Genomic DNA, 19,435 nt, shown 5'->3' with positions numbered 1-19,435 from the left:
ACAGTGGTCCCTCGCTATACACTGTTCACCTTTCGCGGCTTCGCAGTTTTGCAGATTTTTTTTAGTGCTATTTTGCATGCTTTTTTTTTTTTTTTTTAACAGCGCATTGTGTTCTGCGTCCTTATCAGGCGGCCGGTCGCAGCACCGGTCAGCATCACCGCGATTGCTCTCACTGCCTCCGATGCGCTTTCTGCGGGCTCGGTAAATGCAGCAGCGGGCCACTCACACCGCCCTCCTGTCTGCTGTGCTGAGCTGCGCCAAATCTGGCAACAGGTCCAGAGACTACACTCGCTGTTTTGATCCTGATGTTGACCGCAGCGGCAGAGCTCCGTGGCCACAGAGAGAGGACTTGGATTCTTGCGGGTCCTGCATTCATACCTCCGGAGGCAGTGAGCGAAGGGAGAGCATGCGCATTGTTTTTCTGCGTGTGTCTGTTTATAATCTTCTTGCACAGAAGAAAAAAAGAGTGTGTTTACACGAGAGAGAAAAGTGAGAAAATGTTAATTGCCTGCTTGAGAAAAGTGTATAAAGTGTGTAGTGAGGGGTTTTACAGCCTTAAAACATCTATAATAATTGCAAAAAATAGCGCTGACTACTTAGCGGATTTCGCTTATCGCAGGTTATTTTTAGAACGCAACTCCCGCGATAAACGAGGGACCACTGTATATCATGGTTTGAGCAAATAACTGGGCCTCACTTCTCACTTTTTCAGCTGTTGATCCAGTCTTTGAAAATGATCACAACTGACCACATATAGAATGAAACCACAGCACTGTGGGAAATTAAAACTAACAACCAAACTCTGACCACTGAGATATTGCTGTGCCAGCTATAGCTTCTTTCCCACAGGGTAATTAATAAACACATTTTTTAATGACTCAGGGTTTGCTGATGACCCAAATCAGATTGGATAAGGCTAATTAATTCAGGCAACCCTGAATACATAATGACTCAAAAAACATTTTATTTTTCTGAAAAAAGAGGCATTTTTAAACAAACATAATTTTACCATGACTGATTTCTAAACACAAATAAAGAAAGTAGTATTTAAAAATTGCTTTTTCATCCAATTAACATCGCATTCATCTTTCAGCGAGGCTGTATGAACACATCTGTGACTCTCACCTTGACATGCGGGGACAGGAGAGTTCCACGCGTGGTAGCCGAGTAATGCGCGCCGGCAGGTTGCCGTGGCATTGCCTATGAGACGGTAACCACGGTCACAAAGCCCAGCGCACAATGCTGTTGACGTGCCCGCCGCTCTGAGAGGAGATGGAGCCGTGGAGGGGAGAGTCTGGTGTGGAGCAGTACAGAGCTGGAATGGAAGAAACATATTTAATAGACAAAGCATGAGCACATTATGCTTTTCCACAACTGCAAAACAACCAACAGCAGACAATGCAAATGTTACGACAACTATTTACAGCATCACCACCATATAGTAACTGTATTATGTTTGTTGCTCCACATAATAGATTAAACTACTCTGAGGCTGCAAAATATCTGCATGCAACTGGAACATATTGTAACTAAAAGTGGATATGAGTCCAAACTGCAACACAAGTGATATTACAGCCTGCAGCTGCCATTCACAGTTTAAACCTCCTGAGACCCTGCATCCACATATGAAGAGATCTTTTTTTAATCCTACGTCCTCTTTAGCTCGGGTCTGACGAGGCTCATAATAATTGGTTGTAATTAACCCTCTGGAGTCGAATAACGCGCCCTCATGTAGAAAAGTCACATGACCAATTAAGCGCACATTACACTCAAATTGCTGCACTCTAAGCCTCCGTTTAAATGTGTGTTGAACATTGAGACTTCAACCTTTATAGCACTTTTAAATTTTGTTAATAGGCCTAGTATAACATGATGTATGGTATTTTTTACGCCATGCATTTTCATAAATATTATCATTTTTCGCTGCGCGTTTATGTTACCAGATGCAGTCAAAAGGATCATTTCCTTCTCGACTGTAGCAGCGACAGACAGCTAGCAGCTGGCTCATAAATTTCCAACCAATCAGAAGTCACTAACCCCACGTGTTCACTAACCCACGTGTGTTTGATCACACCTCACCCAACCCCACGTGGGTCTCATTGTGTGGTCACTTTCTCTTTATTACTGTGGAAAGCGTGTGTGATTAGTGTTTTGTTGTTGTTTTGTTTTTTATGTACAAATGAGGCGTTTTATGAATGTGGAGCACGTGCTTCAGTTATTTTTTGAACTGGAGGAAGATGGAGCATGCAGCGCATTGTCCAGAGTCTGAAACAGACAGTGAGGATTTCTGGTGGTTTGTTCTGGAGGAACAACCAAGCAGGTGGCTCCACCAACATGCGCACGGAGATCTGAACAGAGGGTCGGAGTGTTCGCTTCTGTTCCAGATATAGATGTGGAACAGAAGCGCGCAGAGACATGCCCCAGTGCTTACTGCTGGAACATGGAGGAGATGCAGACACTGGTCCAGCAGTAAGCAGATGTCAGCCTTGGAGAACACCAGGAGTCCAGGTTGACACGCTTTCCACCCAAAGTGCAACTGACACAATTACAACAATTTGCACCACACCAATAAATTTGCTGCTAAAAACAAGGGCTTTAGGGAAAAAATACAACTCGACAGACATTGAAATGTAACATCTGTACAAATTTTTTGGGACTTCTGATATACTGTCGTTGGTGTCACTACTAAGTCTCCAGGACTACTGAAAACAAAATAATATTTTGTCTGTGCCCTTTCCAGCAAAAGTAATGTCCAGAGACAGATTTAGATTGAATATTATGGAACATCCACCTAAGTGATCCAGATGAGGATGTAGAAAATGATAGAAAAAAGGGAACACCAGGTCATGACAAAACTGTTTGAGTCAGGCATCTTTATGATGACATCCTCAGTGCCTCCAGCTTATTACCACCCGAGGTGGAGCTGGCAGTGGATGAAAGGATGGTGGTGACGAAGGCAAAACCGGAATGACTCAATATTGAAGGACAAGCCAACAAAATGGGGCATGAAATTTTTTGTGTTGGCTGTTTCAAGTAATGGCTACTCACTCAAGTTCACCATTTACACTGGCAAGACTGTGACTACAAGTGAGCATGGCTGTCATACGATGTGGTCATAAATCTGATTCAGCCATCCTCACTTGGTACTGCGTACCACATTTACATGGACATTTTTACACGAGTCCCATACTGTTCATGGACCTGGCTAACATGAAGTCTGGGGCATGTGGTACATACAGGGAGAACAGATGAGGATGTCCCAGAGGGAGGGCAAATGCTCTTACAAAAAATCTGAAAGAGGATCTATAAGATGGATAAGAGAGGGGCCTCTGGTGTTTGTAAAGTGGATGGACACATGGGAGGTGTATGTGTGCTCCACGATTCATCATGCGATTTTGTGTGAGACAGTGCGGAAAAGGGTGAAGGATAGGAAGGATGGACGCTGGACGGTGAAAGACATTCCCAGTGTTGGCTTATAATAAAAACATGGTGGAGTCGACCTGTCTGACCAGCTCATCCAGTACTACTCCACCCATCGGAAAACTGCACGCTGGTACAGACAGTGTTGCTGCACATTCTTGACATTGCAACCACAAATGCATTCATCTTGCATTCATCTTGCATCGTGGTGTCAAGCAAATGCAGCCCATGATACACAAGGACTTTATGGTGGAGCTGGGTGTGTCAACTATGTGGCACAGACAAAACAGGTGTCTCACAGAACAGGAGCTAGAACCACATTCCTGTGCCATTGTGACAAGACAGCACAGATCCTTCCCAAAAAGCCACAAAAAGCAGACTGAGGTGCCAAAGGTGCCTTCAGGTGGACAAGAGAAGTGACACACTGTGGACCCGTCAGTCCTGCGACGTGCCCCTCTGTGTTGAGTTGGACAGAAACTTTTTTTTTTTGTGGCACAAATAATTGTCTTGCATCTTAATTGACATCTGATTGTTTTGTAAATAGCATTACCATTTCCTGCACTATATGTGTTTGATGTACAATATGTACATCAAAAACAAATTATATTTACATTCTAAATATTATTGTGATATCTGACTGCTGTGAAATAATTGTACAAAAATGCCTGAAGCAGTTCCTGAATTATATAAATAGTTGTATTTAGCTTTGTTTTTCTTGCTACATTTGTACATATGTTTTTGAAATTTACAATTTATAGTTACATTTGAAGTTATGAAAATGTTTGTGGTTTTCAAAGTCAAGAAACCCAAACTTTTTTGTACTTGGATTTTATGTTTTTGTGTGATTTTATGTTCACTGTGTTAATACATAGGTGAGAATGATGAGAAACTGTAAAGTCACACAGGTGAGGTGTGCTGAAAAAAATGACACCAAACAAGTCCAGGTAAACACTTTTTAAAGGTAAATTATAAAGGTAAAACTAAAAAGTAGTCAATTATTATACCCTGGACTCCAGAGGGTTAATGTGAGTCCTTAATATATCAACCACAATGTCTAATGCTAGTATGATGCTATATGAATTCTCTTAACCCTAAAATAGGCATAACAAGGGTAGAACTGTATTGTCAACGTGCAGTCAGAGTAACGCAGCTTTTGGGCAAAACACTGTAAATGGTCTGGTGACATCATGCTGATGGTGCAACTTTTAAACACATTTAACCATGCGTAAACATTAATACTAACAAAAAACTGATAATATCTGTGATTCAGAAATAAATAAATATAAATAACTAACAAACAGCAACACCAGACCTCAGCTTTGAGAAAGAGAGGAGCAAAAAACTGACAACTTATTTCAAACAAGTCTTCAACACACCTGCTCCTAATTTATAACATTAATTTAAAAATAAGATTATTCCCTGCTAAAAAAAAGTCCAGTAGATGGCAGTGTCAGCAGGTGGCAGTTTAATGAGATGTTACACAAGCTAAACAAAGTTATTTTTGATTCATCTGTGCCGCAACATTCAGCACATTTGAATGAGTTTCTCACTGTGCCTTTTAATATGGAGATGCACAAGGGCTAACATTTATTGGTTTGAATTATCATTTCAAACTGGAGGGGACAAAAACATTTATCTATCTACTCATTTTATAGGACACAAACCTAGACTTCTTTCAAAGCCTTAGAAAATGGGTTACTATACATTATAATTCCTTTAGGTGATAAAACTGCATTTTCATTTTAATTGCTCTCCTATAATTTGAACATCACGTTAGACTTGAACATCTTGCAGTTTTTTTGTTCTTGTTTATTAGGTGAGTCATGCCTACCTGAGCCTGTCAGATCACAGAAGTTAAGCCATAATACAACAAAATAAATTGTATTTTTGTAACTTATCTGAATTTAAATTCATAATTTTATGAGTTATTATTACCAGCATCAGCATGATGATGACTATTATTATCATTATAGTGAGTTCTGATTAAGCACTTGGCTGGGACACCCACTTAGGAACACCAGTATCTGCATATGTTTCTCTATGCTAAAGTGGCGTTGCATCAGGAAGGGCATCTGGCATAAAACTGAACACTGGAGGCAGCTGAAAGCAAAAATGAATTAAATCATTGTTGGCAACTGTCTTTGTATTATCATGTCTGAACAGTACAAAGAAATCAAGTTTTTTTATGTGGTTTGTAATGATACCTGTTATAGTTTCGAGTGAAAAAATAAAATAAAAAATCACACTTTTATTGGAAATAAAAATGCTTTGGCATGTCAATGCTGATCTGTTGATGAAAAAACATCATATGGCAAAATCATTTGATCACACTTCTAGGGGCACCTAAAACTTTTGCACTAATCTGTGGCACCAAGCTACTACTTTTGGATATATCAGTAAGTAGTGTTAGAGCAGATGTCAGTTACAGAAAGTAAAACCATACAGAGAACTCCTGTATAACATGGAATTTAAGAAATAATGCCAATTCTGACAGGAGTGTACAACAAAGAAGAAAGAAAGACAACTGTCACTGCAAAAATCTACTCACATCGAGTCCAATCATCACGCTTAAGAAAACAGAGTCAAGGTTGTTTTTGTTTACCTTTTTTGTTGAGGAATGTTTGTGGTATGCTGGATTGGTGACAGATCAAGCTGTTTTGATTTCAGTTAATGACAAAAAGATGCCAATCACAACTTTTCTTATGGTAAGCGCCCAAGGGCAGGCTCATTCAAATGTAAAGTAATACTTTGGCTGCCTTAACACATGACTTATTTGGGTACTGCCTTGCCTGGAACTCCAGAATCTGGGCCGCTGTCCCAGAGCAGGTCATTACCGGCTTTATTATTAGTACAGATATATTTTATGTGCCTGTGGCGTGCCACTCGGCCAGCAGAATGAGTGTGGCGGTTCTCCAATACATGTGAACCACACTGGCATCACTTGGCATGAGACTTGCTTTTGTGTAATTGTGCTTTCCTTGGGTTGAAAATTTAGTTTTTCTGCCAGCAGTGTTTTGTCCTAATTGTCAGTGATTTCCAATTAAGGTGAGCTCAGAGAGCTTTTTCTATTTTTTTTTTTTTTAAGGCACTGAAAGTAGCTGCAAAGACAACGGATGCATGAGAGCACTGGAAATAGCACGTAGTCAAAGCACACCTTCTCACAATTTAGATCCAAAGTTACTCGCCATAAACTGATGGTTATGTGATGGTGAGGGCTTGTCGCAATGAGGAGCAAACATGCACCGACATAATAAAAACCAAATTAGGCGTATAACACTGTTATCATACATTTTTATAATCATAACCATGAAAATCATTATAACATGAAAGGACAGATTTCTGGTCATAATGAGCTGCCGAGAAGGTTTTTATTCTTACAGTTGGCTGCACAACGCTGTGGAATACTGGCTTGATTGGGCAAGTAGGAAAAAAAAACTGTTAAAACAACAAAAATGTATTCAGTCCATGCAGATGCTCACATTAATCAATCAATCAATCAACTTTTTTCTTATATAGCGCCAAATCACAACAAACAGTTGCCCCAAGGCGCTCCATATTGCAAGGCGAGGCCATACAATAATTATGAAAAACCCCAACGGTCAAAACGACCCCCTATGAGCAAGCACTTGGCCACAGTGGGAAGGAAAAACTCCCTTTTAACAGGAAGAAACCTCCAGCAGAACCAGGCTCAGGGAGGGGCAGTCTTCTGCTGAGACTGGTTGGGGCTGAGGGAAAGAACCAGGAAAAAGACATGCCGAGAAGGGGGGCAGAGATCGATCACTAATGATTAAATGCAGAGTGATGCATACGGAGCAAAAAGAGAAAGAAACAGTGCATCATGGGAACCCCCCCACAGTCTACGTCTAAAGCAACATAACCAAGGGATGGTCCAGGGTCACCCGATCCAGCCCTAACTATAAGCCTTAGCCTATAAGCCTTACATTAATCATAACTACCTCAGAAGGTTACTGAGTGGGAGTACCGTGGGAGACTCTTCTGTTATTATTCAGCACATAATTCATCACGCAACGCCAAGGTGGTTTAAAGGTTAAAGAGGATGCTCCTGAGTAGAAGGTTAGAAGTATGAAGCTGAATAAGCAAACTAAAACAAGTAACACTGCACCCCTTCCATTAGCAATCAAATCAAATGTCCTTGAATAAAACACTCAATTTCCATTACTCAAGTGGAGACACTTATTGCCAAATGGTCTCAGCACAGCCGGCTGCTAAATTCTGCAAACATATGCAACTCTCTGTGCAATAAACAGGAAACTTTCGGGAGACAGACAGAAGCAACGCAGGGCAGCATGTACAGTGACATATCATTTTAACCACCCCCCCCAAAAAAACAAAAAAAAAACAATAAAACAAATCAACATAATCCACTTTTTTTTGTATTTGGGGCACAAATTGTAATAAACATTTTGAGATTTTACACAGCCACTCCAAAAACCGTCCCTGCATCCTTCTGTCTTTCTCTCCATATCTGTCTACATTTCCATGCATTATAATAATGGAAAGTAGTAGTATAATAAAGTTGGGATACATACTTTGGTACTCACCAACATAGCGAATCTTGAAGCCTTTCTTATTTGTGCCATGGTCTGAGGACCAGCGCACCAGGAACTGGTGGCCTGAGGTTGTGAGATTAAAGGGTGTTGGCAGGTCACCACTCAGGGTTGCCAGAGTGGGACTGTTGGCTGTGGGTCCTGACAAACATCAAGACAATGTGAAAGAGACAAAGACGAGAGAAAGAGAACAAGAGAGAGAAAGACATGTACAAACACACATACACAGAGTGAGAGAGAGAGAAAAAATGGATGAGCGAGAAAACACAAATATAAAGATAAACTTTATTGATCTCACAGAGGAGAAATTCACATGTTACGTCAGCGCTTAAAAAACACACAAGGTGGGTGCAAGTAGAGGAAAATGTTAATCAAACAGCGTTTGCAAGGATAAGTAATAATAATATACTTGTAACAGTACAAGACATAAGAAAATGAGGTATAAATAGAATATACGAGGTCTGTCAATAAAGTATAGGTCCTTTTTATTTTTTTCAAAAACTATATAGATTTCATTCATATGTTTTTACATCAGACATGCTTGAACCCTCGTGCGCATGCGTGGGTTTTGTGAGCACTCCTTGTGGGAGGAGTCGTCCAGCCCCTCGTCGGAGTTCCTTTGTCTGAGAAGTTGCTGAGAGACTGGCGCTTTGTTTGATCAAAATTTTTTCTAAACCTGTGAGACACATTGAAGTGGACACGGTTTGAAAAATTAAGCTGGTTTTCGGTGAAAATTTTAACGGCTGATGAGAGACTGAGGTGATACTGTCGCTTTAAGGACTTCCCACGGTGCGAGACGTCGCACAGCGCTCTCAGGCGCCGTCGTCAGCCTGTTTCAAGCTGAAAACCTCCACATTTCAGGCTCTATTGATCCAGGACGTCGTGAGAGAACAGAGAAGTTTCAGAAGAAGTCGGTTTCAGCATTTTATCCAGATATTCCACTGTTAAAGGAGATTTTTTTAATGAAAGACGTGCGGACGGATTGCAGCGTCGGCTCGCAGCCGCTGCGACGCTCCGCCACAGGAAAAACACCTCTGTTGGAAGCCTTAAGGACAAGTTGGAACATGTCCAGCGGTTTTAACAATTTCTCATATACTCACTCAACTGAAAGCCATCAAAAGCCGCCTGGATTTTACAAATGGTTATCAACACGGAGGTGTTTTTCCTGTGCCGCTGCACCGCGCCAGCTGCGTCCCGTCTTTCATTAAAAAAAATCTCCTTTAACAGTGGAATATCCAGATAAAATGCTGAAACTGACTTCTTCTGAAACTTCTCTGTTCTCTCACGACATCCTGGATCAATAGAGCCTGAAATGTGGAGGTTGGTTTTCAGCTGAAACAGGCTGACAACGGCGCCTGGGACCGCTGCGCGACGTCTCGCACCGTGGGAAGTCCTTAAAGCGACAGTATCACCTCAAAATCTCTCATCAGCCGTTAAAATTTTCACCGAAAACCAGCTTAATTTTTCGAACCGTGTCCACTTCGATGTGCCTCACAGGTTTAGAAAAAATTTTGATCAAACAAAGCGCCAGTCTCTCAGCAACTTCTCGACAAAGGAATTCCGATGAGGGGCTGGACGACTCCTCCCACAAGGGAGTGCTCACAGGCGAATGACGTCACCGACAGGCGTGGGAAAAACTCATGCATGCGCACGAGGGTTCAAGCATGTCTGACGTAAAACATATGAATGAAATCCATATAGTTTTTGAAAAAAATAAAAAGGACCTATACTTTATTGACAGCCCTCGTGTATATTATATATATATATATATATATATATATATATATATATATATATATATATATACACACACACACACACACACACATCCACACCAAATAATTCAGGATTTCTTTGCTTTTAACAGTTTTTTGCACCAGTAAGCAGTGGTAGCAGTGTTTTCAGTCTATGAGACCGTCCATGTGTTCACAAAATATAGAGTTTTGATCAGACTTGGACCAAAATTGTTGGAAAGATCTTGGGTCAGCCAAGGACAAACTGATTTTAAAAGTCAAGGTCACAGGCCAAGGTCAAAATGCGGGTCTTGCATAGGGAATACAGAGACTTTGCAATCCAAGGAATTGGTTAAAGATACACCTATGATTACTATTAAATACAAATATGATGTCATATACAGTTGTATGTAAATGTTTGGGCACCCCTGATGATTTCCATGATTTTCTTTAGAAATCATTGGTTCTTTGGATCAGCAATTTCAGTTCATATATCATATAGCAGACAACAGTGATATTTGAGAAGTGAAATGAAGTTCATAGGATTTACAGAAAGTGTGCAATAATTCTTAAAACAAAATTAGCCAGGTGCATAAATTTGGGCACCCCACCAGAAGAAATACATCAACATTTAGTAGATCCTCCTTTTGCAGAAATAACAGCCTCTAAACGCTTCCTATAGCTTCCAATGAGAGTCTGGATTCTGATTGAAGGTATTTTGGACCACTCTTCTTTACAAAATATCTCAGGTTTTTGGTTTCCGAGCATGGACAGCCCACTTAAAATCACACCACAGGTTATCAATAATATTCATGTCTGGGACTGAGATGGCCATTCCAGAATGTTGTACTTGTTCTCTGCATGAATGCCTTAGTAGATTTTGAGCAGTGTTTACGGTCGTTGTCTTGTTGAAAGATCCAGCCTTGGCGCAACCTCAACTTTGTCACTGTTTCATGAACATTGTTCTCAAGAATCTGCTGATATTGACTGGAATCCATGTGACCCTCAACTTCCCTCAAGATTCCCAGTACCTGCACTGGCCACACAGCCCCACAGCACGATGGAACCACCTCCAAATTTACTGTAAGTAGCAAGTGTTTTTCTTGGAATGCTGTGTTCTTTTCAGCCATGCATACCACTCCTTGTTATGTCCAAATAACTCAATTTTAGTTTCATCAGTCCACAGCACCTTATTTCAAAATGAACCTGGCTTGTCCAAATGTGCTTTAGCATACCTCAAGCGACTCTGTGGTGTGCATGCAAAAAAGGCTTCCTCTGCATTACAGCATCATGCAGCATCTCTTTGTGCAAAGTGCACTGTATAGTTGAACGATGCACAGAGACAGTATCTGCAGCAAGATCATGTTGTAGGTCTTTGGAGCAGGTCTGTGGGTTGACTATGACTGTTCTCACTATCCTTCGCTTCAGCTTATCTGAGATTTTTCTTGGCTTGTCACTTCAGGCCTCAACTAGTACTGTGTCTGTGGTCTTCCATTTCCTCACTATGTTCCTCACAGTGGAAACTGACAGCTGAAATCTCTGAGATAGCTTTTAGTATCCTTCCCCTAAACCTTGATGTTGAACAATCTTTGTTTTCAGGTCATTTGAGAGGTATTTAGAGGCTCCTATGTTGCCACTCATTAGAAGAGATGCAAAGAGGGGAAACATTTGCAAATGGCCACCTTAAATACCCTTTCTCATGATTGGATTCACCTGTGTAAGGAGGTCAAGGGTCAATGAGCTTACGAAACCAATTTTGTTTTCCAATAATTAGTGCTAAATGTTTTACATCAATAAAATAACAAGGGTGCCCAAATTTATGCACCTGCCTAATTTTGTTTAAATAATTATTGCACACTTTCTGTAAATACTAGAAACTTCATTTCACTTTTCAAATATCAGTGTGTTTTTCTGCTATGATATATTTAACTGAAATCTCTGATCCAGACAACCAATGATTTATGAAGGAAAATCATGAAAAATATCAAGGGTGCCCAAACTTTTGCATACAACTGTATCATCTTTATATTTAGCACATAGCCTCTGACCTTGAGTGGCCTTGAAAGGGAAAGTAAGGTTTATGGATGCCGTGAGGCCCACTGGTGCTAATGCCGATCCTCTGATTTTGTAGCATGAGCTTCCCCTAGCCAAGGCAGGTAGCCAAGGCAATAAGGTTGACTTGAAAAGTCAAACTTATTTAAAATGACTATTTCAATGAATTGGTTAAACATAATATTAAACAAAAAAATGAAATCATACAGGGTGGGCCAATAAATGTTACCACTTTTTGATCATACACAAGTATTTGAAATGAGAATTTATTTGAAAATTTTATTTACAGACTTGTAACAGAAGCATCAAATTAACATTTGATACCAAAGGTTTCCCACTTTGTCTCTTGTTTTCTGCACAGTTCAATAATTGATGACATGTTCAATCCACGCTCCTCTTCTTTGGATTACAGCTGCAACACACACATTAAAGTTTGTGATGATATTGCCAAACATCTCAAGAGGAATTCTCCAAATTTCTTGTTGCTGTAATTTGTTGCAGCTGTAATGAAGGTGTGTTAGTCAGTTTGGACATAACGGATCAAATGTCAAGGCCAAAGAGTATACTTGTATTAGCATATATTGGTGTCAAACATATAAGGACCAAATGCCTTCTAGTTTCACTTTGTGGCATGTTCAACCCTGATGTGACAGTCTGATTGTACATTAGTGTGGTTACATTATTCAAACAAATACTTCAAAGATGAATGAAGTGGACAACAAGCCAAACTGTGTTTCTGAGTGGAGTTTTACCATCAAATATCTCCAACACGTCAAACTCTCTCTCTGTGTGGAAACTTTCAAATGTAATGGTGACATTGTAGCCCTTTTCTACTGTAACGCTCCACGAACACATCTGGAGATTAGGATAGCTGTCTGGCCAACCAGGGCTCAGGATGACACCAGACGAATCATATCGCACATCATGTGCGGGGCACTGAACTGTGGGCACATAGCAAAGATGTGAGCTTAAAATGAGCATGAATGAGCAGTGTTACTTTATACGTTTGTACTGACCTTGGCATGTTGGAGGAGGTGCATCCATCTGTAGTCTTTCTCCTAAGCGACATGTTAGGATCTCACTGCCAACCAAAGAAAATCCAGGATGGCATCTATACCTAATGATGTCACCTGAATGGACAAATTGAGGCTTTAAATGAAATCAGGAGCAGCAATCATTCATGAAGGCTGATGATTTCTCAGTGCCAGCATAACATGTGTATGGTATTACATTAATCAAGCCATTCACTGTCAAATATTAACCATGAAGGAACAATTTCATGAGTAGAAGTGGGCACATTCAGAAAGGTTTTGAATAGAAATGTAATATTTCTCTTTGCAATAGCCACCCTGATAATGGGGTCTAATACAGCCCATTTTTACAGATGCATGCCCTCTTAGAGGCTGAAGGGGCAAATGCAAGTTGTAGCTCTTCCAAAGTGTCTGGAGTTTTCCACATGATGGGGCAGTATATTGACACAATACAAACAAGAAAGGATGTGAATATTTATATCTTGAAATCAGTGAAGCCAGAATTTAAAAGTACTGCATGTTTTTATGTTAATTTTTTTATAATAATTCTTCTGCAGCTTTTTATTTTATTTCCATCTGGAAAGTTACAAGTTTCCAGTTTTCATACACTGTGAAAAGTGACACGCACACAGTCATGGCAGGAAGACAGACGACTCACCAATCTCCAGCTCTCCATCCTCCATCAGCATGTCAGCGTTGGGCACTTCAGGAGGAGGCTGGCAAACTCTTAATTGGTAAGCTAGGTGGGACAACAGACAAGAGGAGTAGAAAAGATGAGGAGCAGTGGAAAAAAGAAATGAAATGTAAAACTGAAACAAGTTGATCAAAACTGCAAACCTCTTTGCAAATTATTGCATTCTGAAAATGTACACTCAACAAAAATATAAACGTAACACTTTTGGTTTTGCTCCCATTTTGTATGAGATGAACTCAAAGATCTAAAACTTTTTCCACATACACAATATCACCATTTCCCTCAAATATTGTTCACAAACCAGTCTAAATCTGTGATAGTGAGCACTTCTCCTTTGCTGAGATAATCCATCCCACCTCACAGGTGTGCCATATCAAGATGCTGATTAGACACCATGATTAGTGCACAGGTGTGCCTTAGACTGCCCACAATAAAAGGCCACTCTGAAAGGTGCAGTTTTGTTTTATTGGGGGGGGGGGGGGGATACCAGTCAGTATCTGGTGTGACCACCATTTGCCTCATGCAGTGCAACACATCTCCTTCGCATAGAGTTGATCAGGTTGTCAATTGTGGCCTGTGGAATGTTGGTCCACTCCTCTTCAATGGCTGTGCAAAGTTGCTGGATATTGGCAAGAACTGGTACACGCTGCTGTATACGCCGGTCCAGAGCATCCCAAACATGCTCAATGGGTGACATGTCCGGTGAGTATGTCAGCCATGCAAGAACTGGGACATTTTCAGCTTCCAAGAATTGTGTACAGATCCTTGCAACATGGGGCCGTGCATTATCCTGCTGCAACATGAGGTGATGTTCTTGGATGTATGGCACAACAATGGGCCTCAGGAACTCGTCACGGTATCTCTGTGCATTCAAAATGCCATCAATAAAATGCACCTGTGTTCTTCATCCATAACAGACGCCTGCCCATACCATAACCCCACCGCCACCATGGGCCACTCGATCCACAACATTTACATCAGAAAACTGCTCACCCACATGATGCCACACACGATGTCTGCCATCTGTCCTGAACAGTGTGAACCGGGATTCATCCGTGAATAGAACACCTCTCCAACGTGCCAAACGCCAGCAAATGTGAGCATTTGCCCACTCAAGTCGGTTACGATGACGAACTGGAGTCAGGTCGAGACCCCGATGAGGACGACGAGGATGCAGATGAGCTTCCCTGAGACGGTTTCTGACAGTTTGTGCAGAAATTCTTTGGTTATGCAAACCGATTGTTTCAGCAGCTGTCCGAGTGGCTGGTCTCAGATGATCTTGGAGGTGAACATGCTGGATGTGGAGGTCCTGGGCTGGTGTGGTTACATGTGGTCTGCGATTGTGAGGCTGGTTGGATGTACTGCCAAATTCTCTGAAACGCCTTTGGAGACGGCTTATGGTAGAGAAATGAACATTCAATACACGAGCAACAGCTCTGGTTGACATTCCTGCTGTCAGCATGCCAATTGCATGCTCCCTCAAATCTTGCGACATCTGTGGCATTGTGCTGTGTGATAAAACTGCACCTTTCAGAGTGGCCTTTTATTGTGGGCAGTCTAAGGTACACCTGTGCACTAATCATGGTGTCTAATCAGCATCTTGATATGGCACACCTGTGAGGTGGGATGGATTATCTCAGCAAAGGAGAAGTGCTCACTATCACAGATTTAGACTGGTTTGTGAACAATATTTGAGGGAAATGGTGATATTGTGTATGTGGAAAAAGTTTTAGATCTGAGTTCATCTCATACAAAATGGGAGCAAAACCAAAAGTGTTGCTTTTATATTTTTGTTGAGTGTAAAATTGTAGGGCCTCCCTGTGCTGTGCCTCCATTGTGCCTCTGTTGTGCCTGTGCAGTGTTTATGCTGTCACTGCACTGTGTCTGCCAAACATTCAATGCGCCTGCACTGATACTGCGCTGTGGCTGCAGCATGCATTGACTTTGCCTGCACTGCCTCTATGCTGTGCCTGTGCTGACACTGTTGTGACTGCTTACTGTGCTGTGACTGATGCATGCATTCAGTGTGCCTGCACTGTTACTGCACTGTGCCTGCAGCATGCATTCAGTGTGCATGCTCTGCCTATGTGCTGTGCCTGCAGCATAAATTCAGTGTGCTTGCTCTGTCCCTGCAGCATGCATTCATTGTGCCTCCTCTGTCACTGTGCTGTACCTGCACTGTCACTGTTTTGTGACTGCACTGACTGTGTTGTGTCTGCTGCATGCATGCACTGTGTCTGCACTGTTCCTGTGCTGTTACTAGGATATGTCTGTACTGTCACTGCAGAGATGTGTTCAAGTTGCTTGGTGAAAACTTTTGGAACACAAGTACTTACACAATCAGCTTTCTCTTTATTTTATTTAAGCTTTAGTGTTGCAGTTTATCTGCTGTTTTAAGTTCAGAAGGTCAGGTCAGCAAAAAATAGATTCAGAAAGAGATTGGCTGCACAGATACAGAACAGCCTCAAATTCTGAAAAGGCTCGACTTCATAGCAACTGAGCTGAAGGCTGTAATCAATATTTCTGCATGACCGTAGATCACTTATGAACAGAGAGAGAGAGAGAATGAGAGAGTGTGTTAAGGGCTGCAAGTCAGGATGAAATTGGCTATGAGAATGAGATCTGCCAATAGTACCTTCTACTCTCATGCATATCAAAGTGTTTGTGTTTATGTGGATGCAATTACATCTATGCTTATGTTTGTGTGCGTTATTTATCTCACTAAACTGTGAAGCAGTTTCTTGTAGCTATTTCCACATTCTTCTTATATCGATGTTCAGTGCCCTGATAACATAATACACAACTATACTGCGTCCATTTGTGCATTATGTAAGCATATAAGTAAGATCCACATCCAGAGAAGGACAGTGAAAAAGGATTGAGGGTGGTGCAGTGGTCTCTCTCTCTCTCTCCTCTCTCTCTCTCTCTCTCTCTCTCTCTCTCTCTCTCTCTCTCTCTCTCTCTCTCTCTCTCTCTCTCTCTCTCTCTCTCTCTCTCTCTCTCTCTCTCTCTCTCTCTCTCTCTCTCTCTCTCTCTCTCTCTCTCTCTCTCTCTCTCTCTCTCTCTCTCTCTCTCTCTCTCTCTCTCTCTCTCTCTCTCTCTCTCTCTCTCTCTCTCTCTCTCTCTCTCTCTCCTCTCTCTCTCTCTCTCTCTCTCTCTCTCTCTCTCTCTCTCTCTCTCTCTCTCTCTCTCTCTCTCTCTCTCTCTCTCTCTCTCTCTCTCCTCTCTCTCTCTCTCTCTCTCTCTCTCCTCTCTCTCTCTCTCTCTCTCTCTCTCTCTCGGTACAGTCAGAGAAATGATGCCTGATGTTGCCTGCTGGACCCCTGGTTAAGGATGCCACTGAACACCTGCCCGCAACTCCGCCATACTGGAGGATCACACACACACAGTTACAATAATCTGTTACTGGACTTTTAGTTTTGTTTCATTCATGTTTTCCATGTTTGTAAATTCTTTGTTGCATTTTTGTTTGTTTGATCTTTGTTATTTGATCACCCCTGTGAGTCTGCTCTGCTTGAGGTTTCTTCTTAAAAAAAAAAAAAAGCCGCAAGGAGTTTTTCTTTACCGTTGTTGCCTACATGCTTGCTCAGGGGAGTTGGTAAGGTTAGATCTTACCCTTGTGAAGTGCCTTAAGGTGACTTATGTTGTAAATAAGCAAAGTCGCCGTCTCAGCAGGAGCATGCACAATGTGGCTAAAGGTCCTGCTAGCTCTTCCAGTCAAAGGTCAAATGGGAATAGAACGTTACAAGTGTAATGTGTAAAAACATTGACAATGATTTACAGGCTTCAAATCTGTGGCATATTAAAATATTATCATGACAATGTCAAAGGTTGGGCGCCTGTGTTTCCATTTTGAGAAAATTTAGTGTGAACCAGTTGTAGAATGACTGAAAGTGGAGCAAATTAGTGCATTAATTTCTGTTCTTATTTGTTTTGTGTGTGGATTACTTGGGTTGCAACTGACATCTGGTGAAAATGTTGTGTTGGTAGGACCTTTAGAAATATATTTACTGAGAAAAATGATAACATGTTCAATATTTTACCCGCTGTATTGCAGAAGTTTAGAATTTTACTGCCACACTTAGTCCTTCTCCCATGCCTACTTTTCTTTGTTAATTTTCATGGTGTCTGGTATCGTTTCCCCATCACTGGTCCTAAGTAGTAATTCATAATCTGCCTGTTTTTTCTGGACAAGATTGCCATGTTCATTTCTTGAACACTCATGCCACCAACTCCTCTTTTCTTTTCCTCATTTCTTCAAAAATGCTTTTAAATTCACCATTGTCCATCACCAAAAATCATCCAAACTCATCCTTGTATCATCCATTTCTATGAATTTCATCTGTCCTAAATCAAGTTTTCCATCGCTTTTTGTCTTGACTTTAAAGACGTCGCTATCAAAACATTAGCAGTTTATCACTTTCGGGTCAAATTGATCACAAATTATCTCTGGGTGTGCCCATGATTTAGTGCACAATCTGAGATAGCAAATTCACTTGTTGGCGCTCTATAAATAAACTGAATTGAATTTCAGGTGTATTTGGGGCATGTTTGCTGACACAGTGCTATTGAACACATAAGCAGTTTTTGGTGGTCTATGGTCCAAATGCTTTCTGCCTTATGACTGCATTATGATGACTCCTTTCAAGGCAAACAAAGAAAGTTCCATTTTTCAGTCAAGATCCTGGTGAACAAGAGAAAGTAATTTGCTGGTTATTAACCATTACATCCTGCTTGAGCTGTAGTTTCAGAACACATCCTCCGTAATGCAGTTTGTGCACTTTTCTTCCAGAGTGCATATTGTTTAATAAATCTGAAAAGGCAAAAATAATGCTAGCAATTGTTGCTGCACGTCATCCCCTCCTCCTCTTATCCATCTTCCCTGTCACTCACTGCTGTACATCCTCCAATGAAACAAAAATTGAAAACAGACTTGAGTCCGTCATATGGTGATGTTCCAGTGTGAGTGTGGCAGCTGACAGTTAAAACCTGCCAAGAAAAATTCATTAACAACATGTCACTGGCGTGCAAAAGTAAAACCTGCTTGACATGTTTTCACAAAACTGCACTGAAGAGAAACTCTTGGAGATAAGCGTTGAACCTTCCTGACAGAGTGACAAACTGTGTGCTGGAGGGTGAAAAGAGTAAATAGACTCAATAAATATGACATTCTCTCAGATTAAAACTTCAAAAGAAATATTACAAAATAAGCAATTCAGATAATATAAAAAATTATGTGGGAAGTTACAAACTGTTATCCCCCAAAATCCCTCAACGTAATAATAATAATAATAATAATAATAATAATAATAATGGGTAGTATGATGGCTTAGTGGTTAGCACTATTGGCTCACAACAAACTCATGCCTGTTGCATGAGTTTGTTTCTGTCGATCCATATTTATCCAACAGGTGCAGCATGAACAAAGACAAACAAGAGGATTTGAACTGAAACAGTGATTGACAGTAAAAGGAAATCAAAGTGTACTGAAAAATGACAGCTAAAGACTGAAGTGTCAGTCTGAACTGCATAGACATTTCTGTCAAAACATTCATACAACAGCAAATTGCAATATCCACAAAGCTTAGGAGGCAAGGGGAGTCCATGGAGGAACACACCACAGGCTGCATATATATATATATATATATATATATATATCTATATACACACACATACATACACACACCACACACACATACACATACATACGCCACACACACATTTTGGACACTTATTAGACTTGCACAACATTTCAAAACATTGCAGCTATGTTATTACACTACAATTTGCTTTAAAACAGGCATTGGCAAGATCATATGACAGATTGCTACATACTTTCTGATCACAGACAGAAATAGTCTGAGATCCATGTGGGAAACACTGGACATCAACCTGAGATAGAATGCATCACTCTCTCTAGGGATATGAGAAAATGTC

General features: G+C 40.9%; 1 protein-coding gene across 1 annotated transcript in view; it reads right to left on the bottom strand.

Annotated features, from left to right (window-relative positions):
• LOC117502203 (CUB and sushi domain-containing protein 3-like) overlaps positions 1-19,435 on the bottom strand; it is a 1,088,443-nt gene that overhangs the window by 128,637 nt on the left and 940,371 nt on the right. The window contains 4 exon segments of the mRNA XM_034161241.1: positions 7,971-8,129; positions 12,526-12,714; positions 12,790-12,903; positions 13,463-13,543. Of these exon segments, the coding sequence (XP_034017132.1) occupies positions 7,971-8,129; positions 12,526-12,714; positions 12,790-12,903; positions 13,463-13,543 (543 nt within the window).

The sequence above is a fragment of the Thalassophryne amazonica genome, chromosome 20, assembly GCF_902500255.1.
Source record: "Thalassophryne amazonica chromosome 20, fThaAma1.1, whole genome shotgun sequence".
In the NCBI taxonomy this organism is placed as follows: domain Eukaryota; kingdom Metazoa; phylum Chordata; class Actinopteri; order Batrachoidiformes; family Batrachoididae; genus Thalassophryne; species Thalassophryne amazonica.
The sequence above is the reverse complement of the archived record's forward strand: the minus strand, read 5'-3'. Positions and strand labels throughout refer to the sequence as shown.